This window comes from Oncorhynchus gorbuscha, linkage group LG19, assembly GCF_021184085.1.
Source record: "Oncorhynchus gorbuscha isolate QuinsamMale2020 ecotype Even-year linkage group LG19, OgorEven_v1.0, whole genome shotgun sequence".
Lineage (NCBI taxonomy): Eukaryota > Metazoa > Chordata > Actinopteri > Salmoniformes > Salmonidae > Oncorhynchus > Oncorhynchus gorbuscha.
Window position 1 is genome coordinate 6,900,667 of NC_060191.1, and position 23,846 is coordinate 6,924,512.

Here is a 23,846-nt window from a genome sequence, read left to right on the forward strand (position 1 = left end):
CGGTGCAAATACAATATCCGTATGCATTATCGATTGATAATAAAATACCGGTACTTAGATTTGATTTCGGATAAAACCAAAGAACACGTCCTCGCCGGAAGTTGTGTTGTTTACATTTTCCAAGATGGCGGCGGGAATGTATTTGGAACACTATTTGGACAGTGAGTTAATTTTCTATTTAAAGATACAAATCTGCTTATGTTTTCGATAGTTTAGCTATCAATTTGAAATTTTCTGTATGTTTAGTCAATGCATTGCAAGAAGGAATGCTTTATTTGGAGAATTAGGACGCTAGCTACCTAGCTAAGCAACACCAACGGTCGTTTTGCCTGCTAGGCAATAGCCTCGCTAGAGTATCATCACAAATTGAATATACATTTGTTATACCAATAGTTTGTATTTTTAGTGACTATTAGTCAAAAGTTAATGATGGTTAATTTCCCGCCACAGGCATAGAAAACCTGCCATTTGAACTGCAGAGGAACTTCAATTTGATGAGGGACTTGGATCAACGTACGGAGGGTGAGAAATAACACGAACTACAACTGTTACCGACCAATTCACTACTCTGCAGAGTATGTGTGAACCATGTTTACAATGCATAATAAAGTAGCAGTCAGCCCACCCACAAGTTGTGCATTTGAATTGCCCATGTTGAATGTATGCAAATGAAATCTGTCTAGCCTCCATAACATTCATGTCCACGGTCCTCAACAATTTACCATTCAATGATCTAATCTTCAAACATAGTCAGGTCATATAGACCAAAAGCTGCACTAGAATTCTGTGAGGCGTCTTTACATAGCAGTACTTTGTTGAGCTTTTGAAGGGCACAGGCATGGGATTTCTTAGATCCATTCATACTTGTAAAAGCCCTAGATGCACATACTTCATTAAAAAAAATACATGTTATGTGGAAGCAAGGGACAGTAACACATCACATAAGGCTGATATTCTCAGACAAGTGACACAGTAACACACATCACATAAGGCTGATATTCTCAGACAAGTGGCATCAATAAAATTGCTTATCCAAACTTCTCACTCAACCCATCTGTCTTTCTCTCAGATCTAAAGGGGCAGATAGACTCCCTGGCAAAGGATTACACTTCCAACGCCAGGACCCTCTCGTCTGAACAGAAGCTTACTATTCTGAGGCAGATCCAGCAGTCGTACAGCAAAAGCAAGGAGTTTGGGGATGACAAAGTGCAACTGGCCATGCAGACTTATGAGATGGTCAGTAGTAGTACTTTGGAGCTCTGTGCCTCCTTTGTATTGGAGCCTGTGTGGGTCAGTCAAATGAATCCTAAAGTGCAGTGGTTGTTCCCTAGGTGGACAAGCACATCCGGAGACTGGACACAGACCTGGCCCGCTTTGAGGCCGACCTGAAGGAGAAGCAGATAGAGAGCACAGACTATGATTCCACCTCCAGTAAGGGAAAGAAATGTACGTATTTGAAGTGTGTGTGTGTGTACGTTCGGTTTCTCATGAGTGTTTGCCTTGTAGCATCTTGACACACTTCAAAATATCAGATCATTCCGAGAAAAAACGATGGTAAAGGTATTGTCATTTTGGAGTCACTTTTATTGTAAATAATAATATATTTCTAAATACTCTACATTCATGTGGATGCTACCATGATTACGGATAGTCCTGAATGAATCGTGAATAAAGAGTGAAAGAGGCATAAATATCATACACCCCCCCACAAATAGCAAATACATCCAATAAGTTTGTACAGTCACAAGCTTGATGTAATCGTTGCGTGCTAGGAATATGGGACCAATTACTAAACGTTTTACTATTTTAATACACATAAGTGAACTTGTTCCACAGTTTTTGTTGCCCTAAAATGGGGGTGACTATGTACAAAAACTGTTGTAATTTCTAAACGATTCACCCGATATGGACAAAAATACCCTCAAATGAAGCTGACCGTCTGCACTTGAACCCCATAGTCATTGTATAATTAAAAATGTCACTTATCCAATACTTTCGGAGCTCACTGTATATTTAAAGCTATGTTCTGATATTTCAGGTGAGTCCAGGGGGCTGAAAGAGAAGAAGGTGGCTAAAACTCGGTCTAAAGTGAAGAGCTCCGATGAAGATGGCAGTCCGAAGAGTGCACAGAAGAAAGTCAAACTTCTCCAGCCGTACGTTTGTTATTGTGAACTCTATCACTTCCTTCCTTGAAGACACTCTTTCATTGGCCTTAATTGTGTGTGTGTGTGCTCGCGCGCTCACCCACAACTCTCATTGTCAGGGGGGAGTTCACTGCTCCAGTTGCTAATTTTGGGAATGTGCATCCCTCTGACGTTCTGGACATGCCAGTGGACCCCAATGAGCCCACCTACTGCCTGTGTCACCAGGTGTCCTATGGAGAGATGATTGGCTGTGACAACACAGATGTGAGTTTCCCCAGAAACCTCCTCTGAGTTTCCCCCAGTGTGTGCACTGACCTATATTGTTGTGTTGATCCTGGGTCTTGAAAGCTACAGTGTGTACAGACTTCATCAAATCCCTGTGTTGATTGTTTTTGCAGTGTTCCATCGAGTGGTTCCACTTTGCCTGCGTGGGCCTGACGACGAAACCAAGAGGGAAATGGTGAGAGAATCAGCCAACCTCCACAGACTAACCATACATACTACACTCACTGGCCAGTTCATTAGATACACACATCTAGTACAGGGTCAGACCACCCTTTGCCTCTAGAACAGCCTGAATTCTTTGGGGCATGGATTCTACAAGTCAGAAACATTCCACAGGGATGTTTGTCCTGCTGACGCAATGGCATCACACAGTTGCTGCAGTTTGGACAGCGGTATGCAGTTGACACCAGGCAGGATGGGTCCATGGACTGCTTATACTAAATCCTTACTCTGCCATCAGCATGACGCAACAGAAACCGGGATTCGTTGGACCAGGTGATGTTTTTCCACTCCTCAATCATCCGGTGTTGTTGATCACGTGTCCACTGAAGCCTCTTCTTGTTTTTAGCTGATAGGAGTGGAACCCGGTGTGGTCGTCTGCTGTAAAAGCCCATCTGTGACAAGGATCGATAAGTTGTGCATTCCTAGAGGCCGTTCTGCACAGCACTGTTGCACTGCGCCGTTATTTGTCTGTTTGCGGGCCCGCCTGTTATCTTGTACGATTCTCGCCCTTCTCCTCCGACCTCATCAACGCTCTGTTTTTGCTCACAGGACTGCTGCTGACTGGATGTGTTTTGTTTGTCACACCGTTCTCGGTAAACCGCAGACACTGCCGTGTGTGAAAAGCTCAGGTGGGCAGCTGTTTCTAAGATATTGGATCCGACGCACCTGGCAATGACGATCATACCTCACTCAATCGCTTAGGTCACTTGTTTTGGCAATTTTAACGTTCAATCAAACAGTAACTGAATGCCGGCTTTATATAGCAAGCTACGGCCACGTGACTCACTGTCTGTAGGAGCGATCCATTTTTATAAACAGGGTGGTGTACCTGATAAACTGGCTGGTGAGTGTGTATCTTACATAACGGAAATAATGATGGGATTTTAAGGTTTACAAACTGAGTATTTCCTTTTTTCTAACTCTGCAGGTATTGTCCACGCTGCTCTCAAGACAGAAAGAGAAAGTAAGCCCCTAAGGTAGAGGAGCCAACCGGTTGTAGAGTCAGGATACTACGTTAGTAATGAAGAGAAAGTAACATGACAGTTTCTGTCCCCAGGATAGTATTACATTGTTTATCGGTCTTCTAGCATAGAGCAATTGGTGCTTTCTTTTTTTGTTTACTTGATTGTTCTGTCTTGGTTTAATGCAGTGTGAAGGAGATATGTGGTTACAGATGTATTTAAAAATGTTTCAAAGGTTATGAGAGTTGATAGGTACGAGAGTTGCTTTGTTTTTACATTTTTATGTTTCTATTTTTTTGTAACTGAACAATAAACACTAAAATGTGACAGTTAGTGTCCATAATAATGTAGTGTGTGTTTGACTACATGTGATTGACTGGAGTGAAGTGGATTGACGTATTGTAATGGATGCAGTGTTGGACCATCGAGAACTGTTGTGCTTTCAAGTTTGTTACATAATTTTGGATTATATTGTGTGCGCTCTAAAACACATATTTTAGCCTGACAGAGTGAGTGAGTGGGGAAATGTTAATTTAAGACATTAGCGCTTTTATCTGTGTGGTAGTTAGTTGATTGAACTACATTTTACTTTTTACATTTTCAAAATGATAGATCTGGTTAAGAGTGAATACATTGCATAATGGGAAATATCAATACTGTAGCTGACACCTGGGTACATGTGAGGAAAATTGTATTTTCAGTTTGAATACAGCTACTACCTCAAATCAGTCTTGTCCTTTTTGTCCTTTATCATGTAGATTGGTTCTGAACAGCATAGCTACAATTGTATGCTGCATGAGGTTATCAGCTTTACTGTACTTGATATTGCAATATTTGAGTTTGCAGTAATAAAGTATCAATAAGATTGTAGCATCAGTTATCTGCAGACAGATGGCGTAGTTTGTTCACGGAAGAGGGTCAGTGGGAGGAGGGGAGCGATGCCGATGACGTAGTCCTTTGGCGCGCTGCTGTTAAAATTCAAAACCCTTCGCCACAAACCGTTTAGAGCAGAACCGTGCTGTTTCAATCTGTTCAACAGTTTCTAAAGATCCGAAATTGTGGCTGAGAGCGCTAAAAAAAATATTGGTAAGTGTGTAATACTTGGTTAACGTTACTTATGTCTGGACTTTTTCTTAGTTGTGAAATATAGCTAGTCAGTTAGTTGACTAAAAACAACGTTAAATACGGTAGCTATCTTAAAATAAATTAACGTAGCTAGCTAAAGTTATCTTGTGGCTAACTAAGGTAGCTTACTGACGTTAAATAGTTCGCGAGTAAATCGAAACAAACACGTAACTAATAGCTAGCTTTCTTTTGACCAAGTTAACTTCGTTAATAAGTTAGTGTGATTGGGTCGTTTCTAGCTACATTGAATGAACTTACCTTACTATAATTAACGATACCTAGAATGTCAACCACTCGGCTAACAAGTTGTTTTTTCGTGTATAGTGATGTCGTGGGACTTCTTTGTGCCTGTGTGCGTGGGTGACCTGGTGAAGACTGGGGGCATTAACCAGTACGTGGTTCAGGATGTCGTCTCCCCTAAACAACTGCCCTCCCATCTCAACAGTAAATATCCCATAGTTTGTTACAGACTTACAATTGTTAGACTATTGTCATCCTGAAATCTGACCAAGCAACTCCTTTACTATTCTATATATTTTCCAGGTTTCAAGGCTGCACTGAGAAGCCAGGGTCCATTGTGTATCCTGGAACACTTTGACACGGGTTACACTGTGCTGCAGTGAGTAGCTACATTTACCCAAATTATTGTATTTTTAATTTCTTAAACCTACCACAACTATGATGTCATTTCTCGAATTTTGACTCATGTTGCATTCTACTGTATGTCACAGGCATTGCCATAAAGTGGACATGAGTGTGAAAGAGGACACCCTGGAGTTACTCATACAAGGTCAGTGTTTGTGATGGTGTGTTGAAATGTCTTTCAACTTATACACATGATGGCATACTTGTGCCTGCTAGTGCTCACTATTCAGCCGAAGTCCTCATCCGTATTTCATTGCGTTCTCTATTAGTGGTGAGTGGCCTGTCCGTCTCCCTGCCCTCCCTCCTCCTCAACGCCTCACTCTCTGCCCCGGACCGCAAGGAGCAGCTCAATGCTGTCAAAATGAGTGTATTCCTCCTCTGCAAGCTCACAGAAATCCTGGAGAGTGACTCTTACAGGCAGAGTATTGTCACTGCACCCAGTAAGGTAGGTCCTTCTGCACCCAGTCATACTTGAATATGTAGTCTCATAGCATGCTCTATAGTAAATTCATACATCATTAATGCCCAGTGATGAGATCATGGCAAGTATGAGCCTATCAGGCTGAGAGTGTGCTCCTTCCTCCTGATTGGTGGGTAATCTTGGCAGAGTGGTGAAGATTGGCTGCTCTGCTGTAAGGGCCCACCTATAGTAAACTAGCAGTCCTCCTCATCCTCTGCCCATCCCAGAGACATGGGAGAAGGCAGGATGGAGGCTGCTGAAATGCTTTGTGTGAGAATATGTTTCAGTTGGCATGGAGACACAACTCTTCATTGATGGCCTTTGCTATGGCTATGACATTTTTCTTTGGTAATCTGAGGGCATTCAAAAACCACACCCAGATCTTTGTGACTGCTATGCATAGTGGACTCATAAACAAGGAGTCACTCTAACTGCATAAGGATAGTGCAGTATACCCTTTCAGTCAATCTAGAATCTCAACCCACCCCAGTCCTGTACTGTGTTGACAGTTTGAAGTGAACTTTCTGTCGACTCCCTCAGGGCAGTAAGAAGGGGAAGGCTGCAGGAGAAGGTCTACTACAGTGGGACTCTGAGAGGGAGACGGTGCTGCAGGCTCTAACCCAGCTCCTTCAGCTGGACATCCGCTCCCTTTGGAGCCTCTCTTTGGTCGAGGAGGAGTTCATCAGGTGAGAGGGCCAGCCTGTGGATGAGTGTGTGGGGCTGGAGGAAACATTGGTTTGTGGAGTTTCACTCTAGGTAGAGAACATAGTGAGCGATGAGCAGCAGTCTACATGACTTACAGTATACTTTATGTCCTCAGCTGTGTAACATGCTGCTGCTATAAGCTCCTGGAGAACCCAACCATCAGCCACGTGAAGAACAAGCCCACCAGAGACGCCATCATTCACCTGCTGGGGGTGCAGGTCAAGAAATACAACCACCTTCTGGGTCAGTAACTCGACACCACCAAACCACTGTTATTAGACAGCTCCATAGAACCTATACTGATGCATGCAAATGTTACTGCTCCACTGGCTTTGTATTAGTGGTATGGTGTTCAAGTGAAGCGTTGTACTGATGTCCTCTCTTTCTCCATCCACAGGTGCCAGTGTGAAGGTGATCCAGCTGCTGCAGCACTTTGAGCAGCTGTCGTCAGTGTGTGCCCAGGCGGTGTCTGTGTGGAGCACTGAGTATGGAGTCAAGGCTATTGTAGGAGAGGTCATGAGGTCAGTTGAAGAGATTACTTTCTGTATTGGTGTGTAATTTTCTGCTAGAATGTCTAAGGTCCTTGTGTCATGTCCTTTTTATCCCTGTTTATAAGGTGTTGCGAGAGAAACATATTAGCGACTTGAGTTGGAATGTGTATGACGTCTCTGTTCTGATGCCCTGTTTTCTATACTGAACCTCCTCTCTCAGGGAGATCGGTCAGAAGTCTAGTGAGGAGCTGGCCAGAGAGGGGTCAGGGGTCAAGGCCTTCTCCAGCTTCCTGTCTGAACTGGGCACCCTGGTCCCAGACATCATGATCCCCAACATCAGTGTGTTACTCACACACCTGGAGGGCGAGGTAACTCATACACCATGATCCATAACATCAGTGTGTTACTCACACACCTGGAGGGCGAGGTAACTCATACACCATGATCCATAACATCAGTGTGTTACTCACACACCTTGAGGGCGAGGTAACTCATACACCATGATCCATGACATCAGTGTGTTACTCACACACCTGGAGGGTGAGGTAACTCATACACCATGATCCATAACATCAGTGTGTTACTCACACACCTGGAGGGTGAGGTAACTCATACACCATGATCCATGACATCAGTGTGTTACTCACACACCTGGAGGGTGAGGTAACTCATACACCATCATCCATAACATCAGTGTGTTACTCACACACCTGGAGGGTGAGGTAACTCATACACCATGATCCCCAACATGATATTTTTTAGTACTACTTTTTCCCTTGAATTTGTGCTTCCTTTGATCAATCATTATGTCCTTAGTATCTTGTCATTACTGAATGTTCAAACCTCTCTGTGCCTGCAGAGCCCTAGTTTGCGTGTGGCAGTGTGTGAAGTGTTGGGAGAGGTTCTGGTCAGGGTCCTGAGTGGAGATGGACTGGATGAGTCTGGCAGAGCTGACAGGGACCGCTTCATGGACACACTGCAGGAGCACCTCCACGACACACACTCCTACGTCAGGGCCCGAGTGCTGCAGGTCTACACGCGCATCGTCAACAGCAAGGTGCGAGTGTGTGTGTGCTTACGTCTCAAAGTGTATCCCAAACAACTATGTTGATGTATGAAGCAAATTCCGGATGCTACTTGCACTGTTATGAAACTGCAGTATTATGTATTCACCAATGCCCAGTGATGAGATCATGGCAAGTATGAGTCAATCAGGCTGAGAGATTGTTCTCCTTCCTGCTGATTGGTGGGTAATCTTGGCAGTGTGGTGAAGATTGGCTGCTCTGCTGTAAGGGCCCACCTACAGTAAACTAGCAGTCCTCCTCACCCTCTGCCCATCCCAGAGACATGGGAGAAGGCAGGATGGAGGCTGCTGAAAGTCTTTGTGAGTGTGAGAATATGTTTCAATTGGCAAGGAGACAACTCTTGGTTGATGGCCTTTGCTATGGCTATGAACAATTTCTTTGGTAATCTGAGGGCATTCAGAAATCTTAGTGACAGCTATGCAGTGGCCTCAACATCAGTAAAGTCACCAACACTTCTGTGCTGGTTTGAAGTGAATTGTCCCTCGACATCAAATCCCTGTGGAAAGGTGACAAGGAGAGCATCACTTCTGCTGGGATTACTGAATGTTCCTCTAATGTCCTGTGTGATTACTCCCCCCCCCCCCCCAGGCTCTGCCCCTGAACAGGTACAGTGAAGTGATGGGGTTGGCAGTGGGAAGGCTGATGGACAAATCCATCAATGTGGTCAAGAGTGCCATCCAGCTACTGGCTGCCTTCATCGCACACAACCCCTACAGCTGCAAGGTGCACGCACACACTCGAACAACCACTACTGTGAAGTACACACACAACACAGTGTCTTACAATTGTTTTTTTCATCTGTAGTTGAGCAGTGCTGACCTGAAGAAACCCCTGGAGAAGGAGACGGATAAACTCCGAGAGCTTAGAGAGAGATTGCAGGAAAACGCACCTGGTAAATTATACACCACCTTTTAGATGTATCTTTTCTATAGTGCCCAATGATGAGACCAAGGCGAATGTGAGCCAACTGAAAGAGGGTTGGGATCTCTTGTCTCGATTGGCCGGTAATCTTGGCAGTGTAGCGAAGATTGGCTGCTCTGCTGTAAGGGCCGGCCTACAGTGACTTGGCCCCACCCACATGTTTCTCCCGTTAAAGAAACACTCTAGAGAATACTGGGAGGGTGCTGACAGTGTGACTGACGTGTGTTTGTCTGTATGTGTGAGGCATGGAGAACCTCTCCTCACTATTCAGTTGGCCTTGAGTGCTCTTTTTTGTTAATCTGAGGGCTTTGTAACAATAGAATTCATTCTGAGCTTCTCTACCTCTTCTGCCTCTTTTTTCCAAAACTATATTTATCATTAAAGGGAAACTCCACTCAAGCTCTATTTTATTTTTTCATGAATCCCCTGATACAGTCCCCAAAAAAATGTTTTGCATGTCAGCAGTCAAGCTTTCAAGATATTGGCCTTTCGAGAAGCAGTGTCACCAGCCACATCATCATGATGCAAAATGATTTTAGGGTTGATTTTTCATTTAACCATATTCCTTTGGTCTCTCCGTCCAGTGGCAGTGATCAAGGCCTCCGAGCTGTGGGCCGCTATGGAGCCTGAGCTGCTCCTCACCGTCAGAGCCGAGCTGGAGCCCACCAATGAGGGGGAACAGCAGGAGAGGGAGGAGGACGAGGCTGGAGAGGACGACGACAGGGCCACCGCCGTACAGATCGCCCAGTTCCTCCGCGTCAACAAATACCGGTAAGTGGGGGGGCTCGTTCTATTCATTCTATTTCTATCCATTTAATCCTATCCAATAGGCAAAATTAAATAACTTTGAAACACTGCCCACGTGACTAGATTTGTATTAAGTCAGGATCAAATGTTTATAGAAATGAGATACCAATTTGCATTCCAAGCTGAACTCTACAGTCATCGCATAATAACTGATTGTTGTTTGTGTATCAGGAATGCAGTGCGTCTGTGTGTGCGAGCCCACAGCCTGTTCCCAGAGTCTGAGATGTTCTCATCTCTGTCCACTCTCACCCCCGAGACTCTCTTGGACACACTGGCCCTGCTCTTCAAAGGTACTGAACTCTGTCTGTCAATCACATCATGAAGAATGTGTATTGGTTAAGTGTAGGAGATAGGAGGGGGGAAAGTTAGCATTCTGAAAATTTTGGGTCATTTAGTGCACTTTGAAAGAACCGCATAATACAAGTCTAGTAAGTAAACTATTCAGAACTAACCAGCACTCTGCTGAAAGAGTCGTAATCACTCAATCAAAACACTTTCATATCGATTAAACAAATGATTCAGTACCAAGCCTTCAAAAACAAGTGGTGAAATCAGTGCTAGAATAAGAGTATGATATAACCAATCAAAATGTAATTAAGGTCAATCTAGTGCTGTGGGCTTTCAGCAGTGTAGGAGGTGTAGTTCTAGATGACAGCATTACTGATGGGGTGGGTGATAATGTTTTCTACTGGTAAATCACCCAACCCTAGCTCTAACACCTGAGAACTAACACTGGTCTTAATTTTAGACCACTATTTAGTTAAATCATATGGCCTGGAACAAATGTGTCCTCACACTGTGACAGGATTTAAGATGTTCACGTCTGCTCTCATTAGAACATTTTTCTTCTTCCCCAGGTCCTGACCAGGACACCTCTGAGATCAGAGAGGACCTGCCTTCCACCCCCCAGAAGGAGAGAGCAGGGGATGGGGGGAAGGAAGGGGTGGAGGAGAGTGAGCTGAAGAAACAGGAGATGCTGTTGCAGTATCTGAAAGACACTGAGAGCTTTGCCCTGCAGGTGGAGAGAGCCATCGCTGTCATCAACACCATGCTCTACTGGAAGACTACCTCAGGTACAAACACACCTCATCTTACCTACACCTGCATTACCATACCTTTATCACCTGCACAGTCAACATCTCACCCCAATGACTCCATGCATGTGTTCTGAGACAATGTAATGTGTGGGGTATTGAGGAATGAATGTGTCTCAGTGGTCCAGGAGGCAGTGCAGTTCTGTGTGACAGTATGCGAGTTCAGTGTGGCAAACTCTCTGACTGGCGTGAGGAAGATGCTGCCTCTGGTCTGGTCTACTGACGCTGCCATTAAAGATGCTGTGGTGCAGGCCTACAGACGCCTCTACCTCAACCCCCAGGGAGACAACACCAGGTACGCTGTCACACCTTCAAACTGTTGCCACAGGCACGTTCTATCAACCCATCAGGTCCCTTGATCCCACTACCAATTTGCACTGCCTCCTGGACCCGCGGTTTCAACTCTCGGGCTGCGTTTATAGACATGCAATCCCATTCTGATCTTATTTTCACTAATTGGTCTTTTGACTGATCGGATCAGCTCTGAAATGATGTGAAAAAAATTGTGATTGGTCAAAAGACAGAATTGGGCTGCCTGTGTGAACACATCCTGTACTACATTTTCTGCTGTGCATTTGTTAATCTTGCTCCCGCTAGCACATTGCTGCTGAAAGAGATGCAGACTCAAGGTAGAAGTTGAGGTGGGAAATTGCACAATTGACCGTAGAACAATGTCTTGGAGCAACTTCATCAACCTCCAATGGGCTCTGCTCTGGTGCCTGACACTCTCTCCCTCTCAGGGCTAAAGCTCAGACTCTAGTGGACAGTCTGTCTGAACTGATGGTGGATGCCTCTCTGGGGACAATCCAGTGTCTTGAGGAGATAGTGAGTTTCTCTTATTATAGTCTTTTATTATCCATTCAGTCATCAGTACTTGCCAGTGATTGTTAGCCCTTACTCTTTACTGATTACTCTACCCATCCTGTCATCAGTACTACCCAGTGATTGTTAGCCCTTACTCTTTACTGATTACTCTCTATCCATCCTGTCATCAGTACTACCCAGTGATTGTTAGCCCTTACTCTTTACTGATTACTCTACCCATCCTGTCATCAGTACTTCCAGTGATTGTTAGCCCTTACTCTTTACTGATTACTCTCTATCCATCCTGTCATCAGTACTACCCAGTGATTGTTAGCCCTTACTCTTTACTGATTACTCTCTACCCATCCTGTCATCAGTACTACCCAGTGATTGTTAGCCCTTACTCTTTACTGATTACTCTCTATCCATCCTGTCATCAGTACTTCCAGTGATTGTTAGCCCTTACTCTTTACTGATTACTCTCTACCCATCCTGTCATCAGTACTACCCAGTGATTGTTAGCCCTTACTCTTTACTGATTACTCTCTACCCATCCTGTCATCAGTACTACCCAGTGATTGTTAGCCCTTACTCTTTACTGATTACTCTCTATCCATCCTGTCATCAGTACTTCCAGTGATTGTTAGCCCTTACTCTTTACTGATTACTCTCTACCCATCCTGTCATCAGTACTACCAGTGATTGTTAGCCCTTACTCTTTACTGATTACTCTCTACCCATCCTGTCATCAGTACTACCCAGTGATTGTTAGCCCTTACTCTTTACTGATTACTCTCTACCCATCCTGTCATCAGTATTACCCAGTGATTGTTAGCCCTTACTCTTTACTGATTACTCTCTCCATCCTGTCATCAGTATTACCCAGTGATTGTTAGCCCTTACTCTTTACTGATTACTCTCTCCATCCTGTCATCAGTATTACCCAGTGATTGTTAGCCCTTACTCTTTACTGATTACTCTCTACCCATCCTGTCTTTCAATAATTAACCCCGTTCTCTCTCATCTAATTTGTTCCAACACCACCTCTCTCATGTCATTCCAGGTCCAGGAGTTTTTTGGTGGTGGCAGCAGCATGCAGTCCACGGTGGTGCAGGTTCTGTGGGAGAGGTTCACTGGCAAACGAGAGACCTCCAGCCTGCACAGACGAGCAGCAGTGCTGCTTCTGGGAATGGCTGCACGGTAAGGCCCACACACAAACACAAGTTCTAACTCCACACCTCTATCTTTAAGTCCCCTTTGACTTCTTGCCCAATGATGAGACCAAGGCGAATGCGAGCCAACTGAACGAGAGTGTTGGGTTCTCCTTTGTCTTGATTGGCCGGTAATCTTGGCAGTGTAGCGAAGATTGGCTGCTCTGCTGTAAGGGCCGGCCTACAGTGACTTGGCCCCACCCACATGTTTCTCCCGTTAAAGAAACACTGTAGAGAATACTGGGAGGGTGCTGACAGTGTGACTGACGTTTGTCTGTATGTGTGAGGCAGGGAGAACCCTACCTCTCCTCAATATTCAGTTGTCCATGAGCGCTCTTCTTTGGTAATCTGAGGGCTTCTACACCTGTATGAGTCTTTCGGAGGGGTTGAGTTAAAAGTGGAAGTAAAATTTCTGTTGGCCTTGTGGCCATTTGACTATCTTAATCTCTTGATCTTTGTTTAATATGAGACTGATCCAAGTCCAGTTTAGCTGTTAACCTCCCATTGACAAGGTTCCCTTATTGATGTATGGTAAACTGTTCCTAGGCCTGCACCTATTGGCAACTCCTACCTGTGGCGCTTGGCTTTGTCTCAAGTCTGGTGTTGGTTAATTTGTCCACTGAACCTCATTAAGGCGCCTGCATGCTTCCCATCTGTAACACTTCAGAAGACGTCACAAGATGTAATAATATATGCACATGTTTATTTTAGACTTAGGTTTTTTCAGTTCGGGGGCACCAACTCTACACCCCGTTGTCGGTGATTGGTCAACAGTAGGGATTCTTCAATAGTCTGTCATTCAGAGACGACTTGTTTTCGTGCAGGTTTTTTCATTGAGAAATACTGCTGAAAACATCTTAGTTGCAAAAACAAACAAAAAAGATATCCTCAGCATAAATGTGAACTTTGTCATTAATTTCTATCTTAGATTAATTCAGACTATTTTGAGGAAGTGTACTGGCTACGCTGTCTCAAAATGGACAAACAGTACTATTGACTCTTTTGTTTTGTCGTTAAAGTGAATGTCTTAAGAGTATGCTAGCATACTCATTTGGTTAGCCGAACTGAAGCATGCTGGTGCCTTTATTCTGTCAGTAGGAGCACAGCAGAGTACAGACTTCTCTCCATTGAGTCTAAGTCACGACCACACACATCTGGGCTCACCGCCAGGGCTTTCAATGAAGAACGAGCGTTTTAAACACACATTCTGTCTCCTTCAAAGACAGCCACTGCCGGTGGAGGGGTGAGGGGGACTATCTGCAGTCCACCCACACTGTAATGGACAATACCGTGCCACTCTTTCCGTAACCTGTTTAATCCTCCCCTCACTTCCTCTAACCCTCCCTCCTACACACAATCCCCCGTAGACTGTATGTGTTCTGCGCAGGGCCCGAGCACCGACGAGATGATTAATTAATCTGGAGCCTGGGCATAATTTAAATGACGTAGCCTACTACTCTGTGTGTAGACATGGCAGTATGTACATTTACTGATAAGAACATTTGTGCACCCCACACTAAAGTTGCTGTGTGTAATAGCATTTTTGTATGTGTGTTCTTGTATCAGATTAGATGTGGCATTTTAGATTATTCAGTGTGTAGACTAATGTAATTGTGTATTTCTCTGTGTAGAGCAGAGAGGGAGGTGGTCCTCAGTAACCTGGACACTCTGTGCTCTGTGGCTCTGGGAGAGAAGTTGACTGAAGACTTCCTATTGGCCAGAGACTCAGTTATCACCATCTGTAACATCACTGACCATGTCAGGGTAAGAACCCACACGTAGATTCCTGGCCTAGACTTTCTAGAGGTCTAGGGTTGTCCCAGACAAACAGTATCTTGGTTGACCAAAAGTCACATGTTCTTTCAACATGTTCTATGGTTGAAATTTAAAGTAATGTCTTCATTTATACATACATACACACACATACACACACACCCAATGTGTTTGAATAAACTTAACTATACTGAACAAAAATCTAAACATGTAAAGTGTTGGTCCCATTTTTCATGAGCTGAAATAAAAGATACCGACACATCCAGCTTCTTTACCTTTGGGATCGTCTGAGGGGGAGGCTGGATGCTGAGCAGTATTTCTGTTTTTAATTGTTCCGGAAAATGTATTCTGATTGGCTGGGCCTGGCTCCGTAGTGTGTGGACCCAGGCCCACCCATCATGACTGCACCTCTGCCCAGTCCTATTAGATTTCAATATTTTCTGCTTGTTTGAAACTGTGTAAACAACTCTGGTATTTTTTCTAACAAAAATCTACATCCTTTATTACAGCAAAGATTAAAAACAGCCACATTTGAAGTTGCTTTATCTGCCATTCTGTGGTTGTTAGAGGCTTGGTGCTCACGGAATCAGTAGGCTATTAAACACTCAAACTGGCAACAAACAGGATCCGTTTTATTTCTGTAGAAATTGATTTATAAAGCCAGGGACATTTTAACAGTTATGCTATGGATTATATATCGAAGTTAGTTTCCTCTCAAGTTTCTTAGACAATTAAGGCTAGGGCTAATTTCTCTTCTCCTTGCTCTGCTTCTGCCGCATTGTTCGCAACAACAATATGCTGGTTAACTTTGCTATTATGCACATAGCAACATAAAGGGAAAGGTGCCAATTCAGCGGCGCACTGAAGATTACGTTTCAGAACCGCGGACAGCGCTTTCTCCCGCTATCCATCGTGTGAAAAACTGCATTTGTTATAAAATAATATATTTATTACTGTTGCACCATTTTCTTACAACATATAATCACTTACAAGTTCAGTAGCTCATGTCTTAGAGTGATGAACTGTGCCATCCCCGTGGCCTCTGCAATGGATTAGTCCACTGAGACAGGTGGGAATCAGACAGGAGTCTTGTGCACCATGAACATTTTTTTTTTAACTTCTTGACTAAAATCTCAGTCAACCAACAGCCTGAACTAAACAATCTACCAGGTGACTAAATGGGGTCAACCCTATACAGTTTGAATTGTGTAAAGTGATTTGAGTTGAATTGTCCCCCCCAGCAATGCAAAGGAGCTCCATTCAGACTGCCTCAGGACAACCAGCTCTTTACCTGCCTCACTCAGGCCATCGCTGAAGGTGTGTACACACACGGTCTCTTGAGTGGAAGAATGTAGTGTATCTGCCCCTGACTCTTAACTGACTATCTGTCTGGTCCCGCCCCAGGTGTGGTGATGGCGGACCCTCATTGGCAGAGCTTCATGGAGCAGGCTGTCCGTCTGCTGTACTTCCTGTCCGAGTCCCCAGACCAGCTCTGCTCCCGCCTCCTCCAGCGCTGCTCTCGTCTGCTATTGGACCAGATCACGGAGGGCGGGGAGATGTTAGCAAACAAGGATGTCAGCCAGTCGCCGGGTGCATCTCAGGACCCTGAGGAGCAGGGAGAACAAGGTAAGCGACAGAGTGGATATCTGTCTCTCACCTATTTTTATGTATTATGATGACCAGTATTTTGTACTTTATGATCAGTACGGTGTTCTTGTCCCTCTAGTCCCTGCAGTGAGCTGCGTGTCCCTGGCCCAGCTGCTGTCTCTGTGTGGCTGCGTGGCGTTCTGGCAGGTGTCCCACCTGGAGCGCAGCGTCAGCACTGAGCTGCGGAGGAGGAGAGGAGAAACAGAAGAGAGGGAGGAGAAGGCGAAGGTACCCTCCCGTAAGGCCAAGGTCAGTCTGGACATGGAATTTATTTATTTTATTTTACCTTTATTTAACTGGGCAAGTCAGTTAAGAACAAATTCTTATTTTCAATGACGGCCGAGGAATAGTGGGTTTAACTGCCTGTTCAGGTGCAGAACGACAGATTTGTACCTTGTCAGCTCGGGGATATGAACTTGCAACCTTTCGGTTACTAGTCCAATGCTCTAACCACTAGGCTACCCTGCCGCCCTGAGAACACAATGTTTATGATGTCCAGTATTTTTAGGCAATCCAAGCCAATGATGCAATAATTCACATAATGGTCAGTCATGAGATTAGGATACTGCAAACCTAGTGGTAATGAGACTGCTGGGATATACACATGTTCTGTGTTTCAGAAGCTTTTACTATACGTGTCAAATTGATTCTCATTGCATTTCATAAACCAAATGTTATCAGAACAGGATGTTGATTAGTAAAGAGACCATGTGAGTCTCCTGGTGAGCAGGATTGTCTTGCCAATCAGTTACTTTTCTCCCTGGGAAACGCTTGATGAGTTTAATTTTGGTCACGCAACACGGTGATTGACAGGTCTTGATGATTCTTCCCAACGGGGCTAAATTCAACAGCAAACTTTTTCCTAATTACTCCTTTAGTTTAAATCACTAACTTTCCAGTAGACTAGACTTGAACAGGGAGTTCTTAATCAACTGTCATGATCCATGTTTCCCACAGCAAGTGGCCAATGACAGTTCTGTGGAGGAAGAACTTGGGTTGATGGGTGCTTCTGCTGAGGACACCGAGGCAGAGCTGATCAGGAAGATCTGTGAGACTGAGCTGCTGGCTGGTAAGATAGACCGAACTTTTTCAAAAACGGTGTCATTTTTCCTGGTGTGATTTTAATTGCCTTGACAACCACATCTCCTCCCCCCAGAGGAGAACCTGTTGTGCTCGTTCCTGCCCCTGCTGGTGAGGGTGTGTAGTTCCCCAGGGAGATACTGCCACCCCCAGCTCACCACTGCTGCCTGCCTGGCCCTCTCACAGTACATGATGATCAGGTCAGACTACACCTCAGGCTACATTGTTTTTCTATAATTTTCCTTTGTGTGGTGTGTGTGTGTCTGTCAACCTCTATCCCCTCTCCTGCTGTCAACCTCTGTCAGTCCGTCAGTCTGTGAGGAGCACATCCGTCTCCTGTTCACGGTGCTGGAGCGCTCCTCTCTGCCCGTCGTCAGGGCCAACGCCATCATCGGCCTGGGAGACCTCACCGTCCGCTTCCCCAACATCCTGGAGCCCTGGACCCAGAACCTCTATACCAGGTAATCCAAACACCTGGACCCAGAACCTCTGTACCAGGTAATCCAAACACCTGGACCCAGAGCCTCTGTACCAGGTAATCCAAACACCTGGACCCAGAGCCTCTGTACCAGGTAATCCAAACACCTGGACCCAGAGCCTCTGTACCAGGTAATCCAAACACCTGGACCCAGAGCCTCTGTACCAGGTAATCCAAACACCTGGACCCAGAGCCTCTGTACCAGGTAATCCAAACACCTGGACCCAGAGCCTCTGTACCAGGTGTGAACCCCCACAATCCACTTTCATTCAGTGACTAAATATTAACCAAGCAGCTAATAGAACTTGTTTAGAATATAGAAGGAGCAAACAAGCTGATCTTTATTTAATTACCCAGCTGTGTGTGTACTATGGATTGTGTGGCTTTTTTAAATTTAGGCAAACATGGCCATTAGATGAGGATGGCTGAGGGCTACAAGCTCGTTCCATATCTGGTTGTCTGCTAATGTTCCTTCAGACGCTCCAGTCCTGCTGCTGCAGTCTACTGAACCAGTTTATCGAAAACCTATTTCCATATGTTCAGAACAGAAAAAAACAATAGGAAGCATTGTAAAATGCTGTCATGTCCTCCACTAGCATTCTGACCTCTGCTATAGCGTGACAGTACATTGTACTGTGCTCTTCAGAACTCCAACTGCACTTCTGGACTGTGGCAACCATGGGCTGCTCGCTCGTGCACTCAAATAAAATTTGAGCAGAAAGGCCTAGAACAGCTTGAAGGTTCTGATTGTGTCCAGAACTACATGTTGGTGGTATAATTATACAATGAGTAGATCGGAGGGCGAAGGGGGATAATTTCAGGTCATGCCATTTGTTATACTCCGTAGGAAGGATGGGGACTTCATTGAAGAAATCTTAATGATGATTGCTGGTTGTTCCTCCCACATTGAGATGCACTGAAGCCATACCCCTTCCCCATTAAGTTTAATTACAATTCGTTATCTCTTTACATTCCACTAGTTCCATTTGTCTTTGTATAGTGCTAATTATGATGCTTGGTTATTCTTACGTTTGAGGTGTTTCAGATGAATAGTGTTTTCCAGGCTTTTCACCATGAACACTAATCCTCAGGTTCTTCCTCATGGTAAAGTGTTTTGTAGTGGTCAGTAATTGTCTCCCACACACCTCCATTGTGTTGGGTCTCCACAAAGACAGACAGCCCTCCCTGGGAGAGGACTGATAAGGGTATTAAACATGATTTTTACTCTAATGGTAATGCACTGTTTTACAGGCGTAGTTAATTATACTGAAGCTGTGGCTTATGACCATCTACTGTATAGCAGACTACACCCCCGGCGAGTCTGGTTCCTCTGCAAAATGTCCTAATCCACGGCAGGAGGAGAAGTTGCATATTGTTTGTTTTTTTCACCTGGCCTCAAATCCCTTCCTAGTGTATGTGGTTAATTAATTCTCCTGTTTAGAACAATGGAGGCCAGGGAGACCCTGCAGTCATTTTGTGTCAGCTTCCTCGGGGTAGAGGCCTTCTGTACATCTGAAATGACTGCATAGCAGAGGATTATGGTCAATGCCAGTCAGGGGTATTGGCATCGAAGCCTCCGGGTCCAATGTATAGCTGGTCGTATTTTCACCCAGGTAGTCGATTGCTTAATGTCATGTCATTGATTAGCCAGAGTCTCTTACATGGTATCCCAGCTGATCCTGATTAGAGCAGAAACCTGCATGCCATTTAAATGTTGTTTCTTCATCATAACATGTCCCTATCTCCCCTGCCTAGGCTGAGTGACGACAACCCGGCGGTGAGGCAGACTGCGGTGACTGTTCTGACCCAACTAGTGCTGAAGGATGTGCTCAAGGTCAAAGGTCAGGTCAGCGAGGTGGCTGTGCTGCTCATCGACCCCCAGACACACATCGCCAGCCTCGCACTCAACTTCTTCAATGAGCTCGCCTCCAAGGTACACACAGTATTATTTCCAGGCATTTGTATTTGATTGGGATATACAGTGCCTTCGGGAAATATTCAGACCCTTTTGACTTTTTCTACATTTTGTTATGTTACAGGCTTATTTGAAAATGTATTTTTTTTTTTATCCCATCTACACTCCATAATGACAAAAGCAAAAACAGTTTTTTTTAAGACTCCTTATTTACACAAGTATTCAGACCCTTTGCTATGAGACTTGAAATTGAGCTCGGGTGCATCCTGATCAGCCTTGATGTTTCTACAACTTGATTGGGATCCACCTGTGGTAAATTAAATTGATTGGATATGATTTGGAGAGGCACACACCTGTCTACATAAGGTCCCACAGTTGACAGTGGATGTCAGAGCAAACACCAAGTCATGAGGTTGAAGGAATTGTCCATAGAGCTCTGAGACAGGATTTTGTTCGAGGCACAGATCTGGGGAAGGGTAACAAAAACTTTCTGCAGCATTGAAGGTCCCCAAGAACAGTGCCCCCCATTCTTAAATAGAAGTTTGAAACGATTAAGACTCTTTCTAGATCTGGCCACCCAGCAAAACTGAGCAAGTGGTGGTGAAGGGCCTTGTTCAGGGAGGTGACCAAGAACCTGATGGTCACTGACAGAGCTCCAGATTTCCTCTGTGGAGATAGGAGAATCTTCCAGAAGGACAACCACATCTGCAGCACTCCACCAATCAGGCCTTTATGGTAGAGTGGCCAGACGGAAGCCACTCCTCAGTAAAAGGCACATGACAGCCCACTTGGAGTTTGCCAAACGGCACCTAAAGGACTCTGACCATGAGAAACAAGATTCTCTGTTCTGATGAAATCAAGATTGAACACTCTGGCCTGAATGCCAAGTGTTATGTCTGGAGGAAACCTGCCACCATCCCTACGGTGACGCATAGTGGCAGCAGTATTTTTTTCAATGGCAGGGACTGGGAAACTAGTAAGAATCGAGATGAACAGCGCAATGTAGGGAGATCCTTGATGAAAACCTGCTCAGGACGAGTCTCTAAATGTCCTTGAGTGGCCCAGCCAGAGCCCGGACTTTAACCCAATTGAACATCTCTGGAGAGACCTGAAAATAGCCAAGCTTGTAGCATCATACCTAAGAAGACTCGAGGCTGTAATCGCTGCCAAAGGTGCTTCAATAAAGTACAGAGTAAAGGTTCTGAATACATATGTAAATGTCCTATTCCAGGTTTTTATTTTTAAATTAGCAAACATTTCTAAACCGGTTTTTGCTTTGTTGTTTTGGGATATTGTGTGTAATTAGGAGGGGGGAAACAATTTAATCAAATTTAGAATAAGGCAGGAACAAAATGCTGAAAAGGTCAACGGGTCTGAATACTTTCCGAATGCACTGTAAATCTGAGTTGGTGTATTGGGGAACTTTTTACATAGACTGAGGGTCATGGATCCTCCAATGTTCTAAACCAGACAGTGGCCTCCTCTCCTCCCAGGACAATGCCATCTACAACCTGCTCCCAGACATCATCAGCAGACTGTCAGACCCAGAGAGAGCCATGAACGAGGAAGACTTCCACACCATCATGAAGTGAGTGGTGTCCACACTGAGCTGTGTGCCTCTTCTGCTCTCACGGTGTATATTGTGTTGTGATCAGTATAGTGTGTCTTGCAGGGAGTTATTCAAATACCCGCAAACTTTAATAATCTAAGGGCAACTTAATCTGTGTCTGTGGCCCACTGTGTTCTCTCCCAGGCTTTACACTCTGGATGACTTGGCATGCTGGGGTCACATTGTGACTCTGGTTTGAAACCTGTTGTGCTGAATAACATGAAAATGGGATGCTAATGTGTGAGTAGTGTTTTAATGCCTTATTTTAAATGTTCCTCTTTGTCTCTGTTTTCAGGCAGCTGTTTTCCTACATCACTAAGGAGAGACAGACTGAGTCTCTGGTGGAGAAGCTGTGTCAGCGCTTCAGGACAGCAAAGTGAGCAGCCCGTCTTCCCCTCGCTCTTCCTTCCCATCTCCTCATTTCTGTTCTCCCGCTCTGTGTCATAACGGCTAGCATTAGTTCCTCTCAGTCTCAGGAGTATTCGAGGCCTGGGTCGTCTGTTCGGCGAACGCAGGGCTAACTCTTTCCCTCTTTCTGGCTCGTCATTCAAAGCACAGACCTCCATAGAAAGGGCATTTTAGATTAAGCCACAGACAGACAGTGAATCATCGAGACCATGGGCGGAGAATGATTTCTTCAAATGTCAGGCTTCCTCTGTTCTTGAAATACTATTTGTTTTAAGTGAATAATCAAATTCCCCCCCCCCCCATTCTCTCTCCAGGACTGAGCGTCAGTGGTGTGACCTGGCCGTGTCTCTGTCTCTGCTGTCTATGTGTGAGCGAGGGCTGAAGAGGCTCCAGGAGTGTTGGGACTGTTACAGTGACAAGCTGACTGAGACAGGAGTCTACCAGCCTCTCCTCTCCATCACTGCTAAGCTACGCCGAGGAGCCAAGCCACAGCTCAAGGTACAGTTCAAACCACCTAAGAAAGCCCTTAGCCCCCCCCTCCGGAATTCAGATATACATAACAAACTTGGGACAAGTGAGAGACTATAGACTATCCTGAGTCTTTATGACTATCCAGAATGATTTCTTGACTGTGCCTCAATGAATACACATGCTGGGTCTTATTCTGATTCTTCTCTCTGTCCCCAGGTCCAGGTAGAGGAGTTTGAGAAACGTCTGACGGCGGTCCACACCCGGGGGCTGGAGAACGTAGAGAGCCCTGAGATGGAGACAAAACGGCCTGAGGGAGCTGGGTCCAGCCAGAACGCCACTCGTACGCCACTACCCAACAAGGGACGGGGTGGCAGGCCCAAGAGAGGTGAGCGCACACACGCGTGTAGTGCCTTTTCTGCTAGACAGTGAATTTTCCCTCCTGAATGTATTTATTTTTTCCTATTATATAGACTTTAGCTAATGTTCCATGATTCTTCTTTCTCTCCCCTCAAAGGTCAAGCCAAGCCCTCTGTATCCAGTTGCCATGATGATAGCTTTGTGACCCCTAAACCAACCCGGAAGTCCTCCAAGAAAGCTGTTATCACCTTCAGCAGTGACGAAGAAGAGGAGGAGGAGGAAGAAGGTATCTGTACTGTTAGAAAATGCAATCTGTTTGAGTTCTGCCAGTGCTTTTCAGTTAAAGTGATGGAAAGCATTTAAACTGATTCATGCTCTCAGTAGATTGTTGGTGCTGGCTTCCCAGGATGGTATCATGAAGTACATTTGAGCCCAGTGAATGAAATTAGGTTTATTTTATTTTAATCTTTTGCAATTTCATAGGAACATCTGCTTAGTTGCTTGTCAAATTAACAATGTTACTGATTTGTTTTTTACCCAATCAGATGCTGTCATGGCAGAGAGTGAGACACCTAAGGTGACCACACCCATCGCCCGCACCTCTCGACGTGCTCGTCTCCGACACTGATCACTCTCTTCCTCTGCTTTTAGTTTATATGTCACATGTTCTATTGGTTTTGTCATCTTTTTAAGTCATGTTTTTAATTTTTTAAATAACTTTTTATCTTTTAATGTAGCTCTAGTCAGTACTAAATACTTTGTTTAAATACTCATCTTTTTTTGTAGCTGAATCCAGACTTTTAATAAAACTTTGGTGTGAACCACACAACCGCTGTCATCCATGTGTTTGCAAGTGGAGTCAGATTTATGCCCTCATTACAAGGAGAATTGAATGCCCTTCTCTTGCATTATGTGTGTTTGGTCAGTGAAATAGTGTGTGTTCAGGTTGGACTGTCCCAGCTTGGCTAGACACGGTTGCTACCATTCATACTCCTTCACTCTATCCTCCATGTTCCTATTTCTGCCAGTTTGAAATATTCTGTAATCCCACCTGTTGGAAGTTATTAAACCTGTTAACCTAAATCCTCCTGAGACCCAGCAGGTAATTTTATTCCTCTAGTGGACATTTAGATCTTGGTCTGTATCT

General features: G+C 44.7%; 2 protein-coding genes and 4 non-coding genes across 6 annotated transcripts; all 6 read left to right on the forward strand.

Moving 5' to 3' along the window:
* The first annotated feature begins 100 nt into the window (after positions 1-100).
* LOC124005608 (inhibitor of growth protein 4-like) lies at positions 101-3,940 on the forward strand. Its single transcript, XM_046315020.1, has 8 exons — positions 101-161; positions 451-522; positions 1,070-1,236; positions 1,332-1,446; positions 2,039-2,153; positions 2,264-2,408; positions 2,543-2,604; positions 3,580-3,940. The coding sequence occupies exons 1-8, from the start codon at positions 125-127 to the stop codon at positions 3,617-3,619; spliced, it is 753 nt and encodes a 250-aa protein (XP_046170976.1). The 5' UTR covers positions 101-124; the 3' UTR covers positions 3,620-3,940.
* Positions 3,941-4,561: 621 nt separating this feature from the next.
* ncapd2 (non-SMC condensin I complex, subunit D2) lies at positions 4,562-23,525 on the forward strand. Its single transcript, XM_046314405.1, has 32 exons — positions 4,562-4,699; positions 5,063-5,182; positions 5,282-5,357; positions 5,470-5,528; positions 5,653-5,828; positions 6,384-6,529; positions 6,664-6,791; positions 6,946-7,069; positions 7,260-7,407; positions 7,899-8,096; positions 8,713-8,847; positions 8,929-9,016; positions 9,630-9,816; positions 10,024-10,142; positions 10,710-10,925; positions 11,067-11,241; positions 11,687-11,771; positions 12,814-12,950; positions 14,593-14,725; positions 15,976-16,051; positions 16,139-16,360; positions 16,461-16,630; positions 17,339-17,450; positions 17,538-17,661; positions 17,767-17,922; positions 19,695-19,872; positions 21,348-21,442; positions 21,759-21,839; positions 22,186-22,369; positions 22,559-22,727; positions 22,857-22,985; positions 23,245-23,525. Exons 2-32 carry the CDS (start codon positions 5,065-5,067, stop codon positions 23,325-23,327), a joined length of 4,227 nt encoding a protein of 1,408 aa, XP_046170361.1. The 5' UTR covers positions 4,562-4,699; positions 5,063-5,064; the 3' UTR covers positions 23,328-23,525.
* Positions 5,907-6,205, forward strand: LOC124006550. Its single transcript, XR_006833804.1, has one exon. It is a non-coding gene; the product is annotated as a small nucleolar RNA U85 (small nucleolar RNA).
* LOC124006548 lies at positions 8,217-8,519 on the forward strand. The gene has a single exon (XR_006833803.1). It is a non-coding gene; the product is annotated as a small nucleolar RNA U85 (small nucleolar RNA).
* Positions 9,058-9,353, forward strand: LOC124006551. The gene has a single exon (XR_006833805.1). It is a non-coding gene; the product is annotated as a small nucleolar RNA U85 (small nucleolar RNA).
* On the forward strand, positions 13,018-13,318 carry LOC124006552. Its single transcript, XR_006833806.1, has one exon. It is a non-coding gene; the product is annotated as a small nucleolar RNA U85 (small nucleolar RNA).
* Positions 23,526-23,846: the final 321 nt, after the last annotated feature.

Excerpts from the sequence above, each read along its gene's own strand:
- LOC124005608 (XM_046315020.1), top strand. The coding sequence starts at position 125 with ATGGCGGCGGGAATGTATTTGGAACACTATTTGGACA. Across the intron at positions 1,237-1,331 it reads CCATGCAGACTTATGAGATG|GTGGACAAGCACATCCGGAG; the intron begins GTCAGTAGTAGT and ends GTTGTTCCCTAG. Across the intron at positions 2,409-2,542 it reads TTGGCTGTGACAACACAGAT|TGTTCCATCGAGTGGTTCCA; the intron begins GTGAGTTTCCCC and ends TTGTTTTTGCAG.
- ncapd2 (XM_046314405.1), top strand. The coding sequence starts at position 5,065 with ATGTCGTGGGACTTCTTTGTGCCTGTGTGCGTGGGTGACCTGGTGAAG. Across the intron at positions 6,530-6,663 it reads GTCGAGGAGGAGTTCATCAG|CTGTGTAACATGCTGCTGCT; the intron begins GTGAGAGGGCCA and ends TTATGTCCTCAG. Across the intron at positions 8,097-8,712 it reads CGCGCATCGTCAACAGCAAG|GCTCTGCCCCTGAACAGGTA; the intron begins GTGCGAGTGTGT and ends CCCCCCCCCCAG.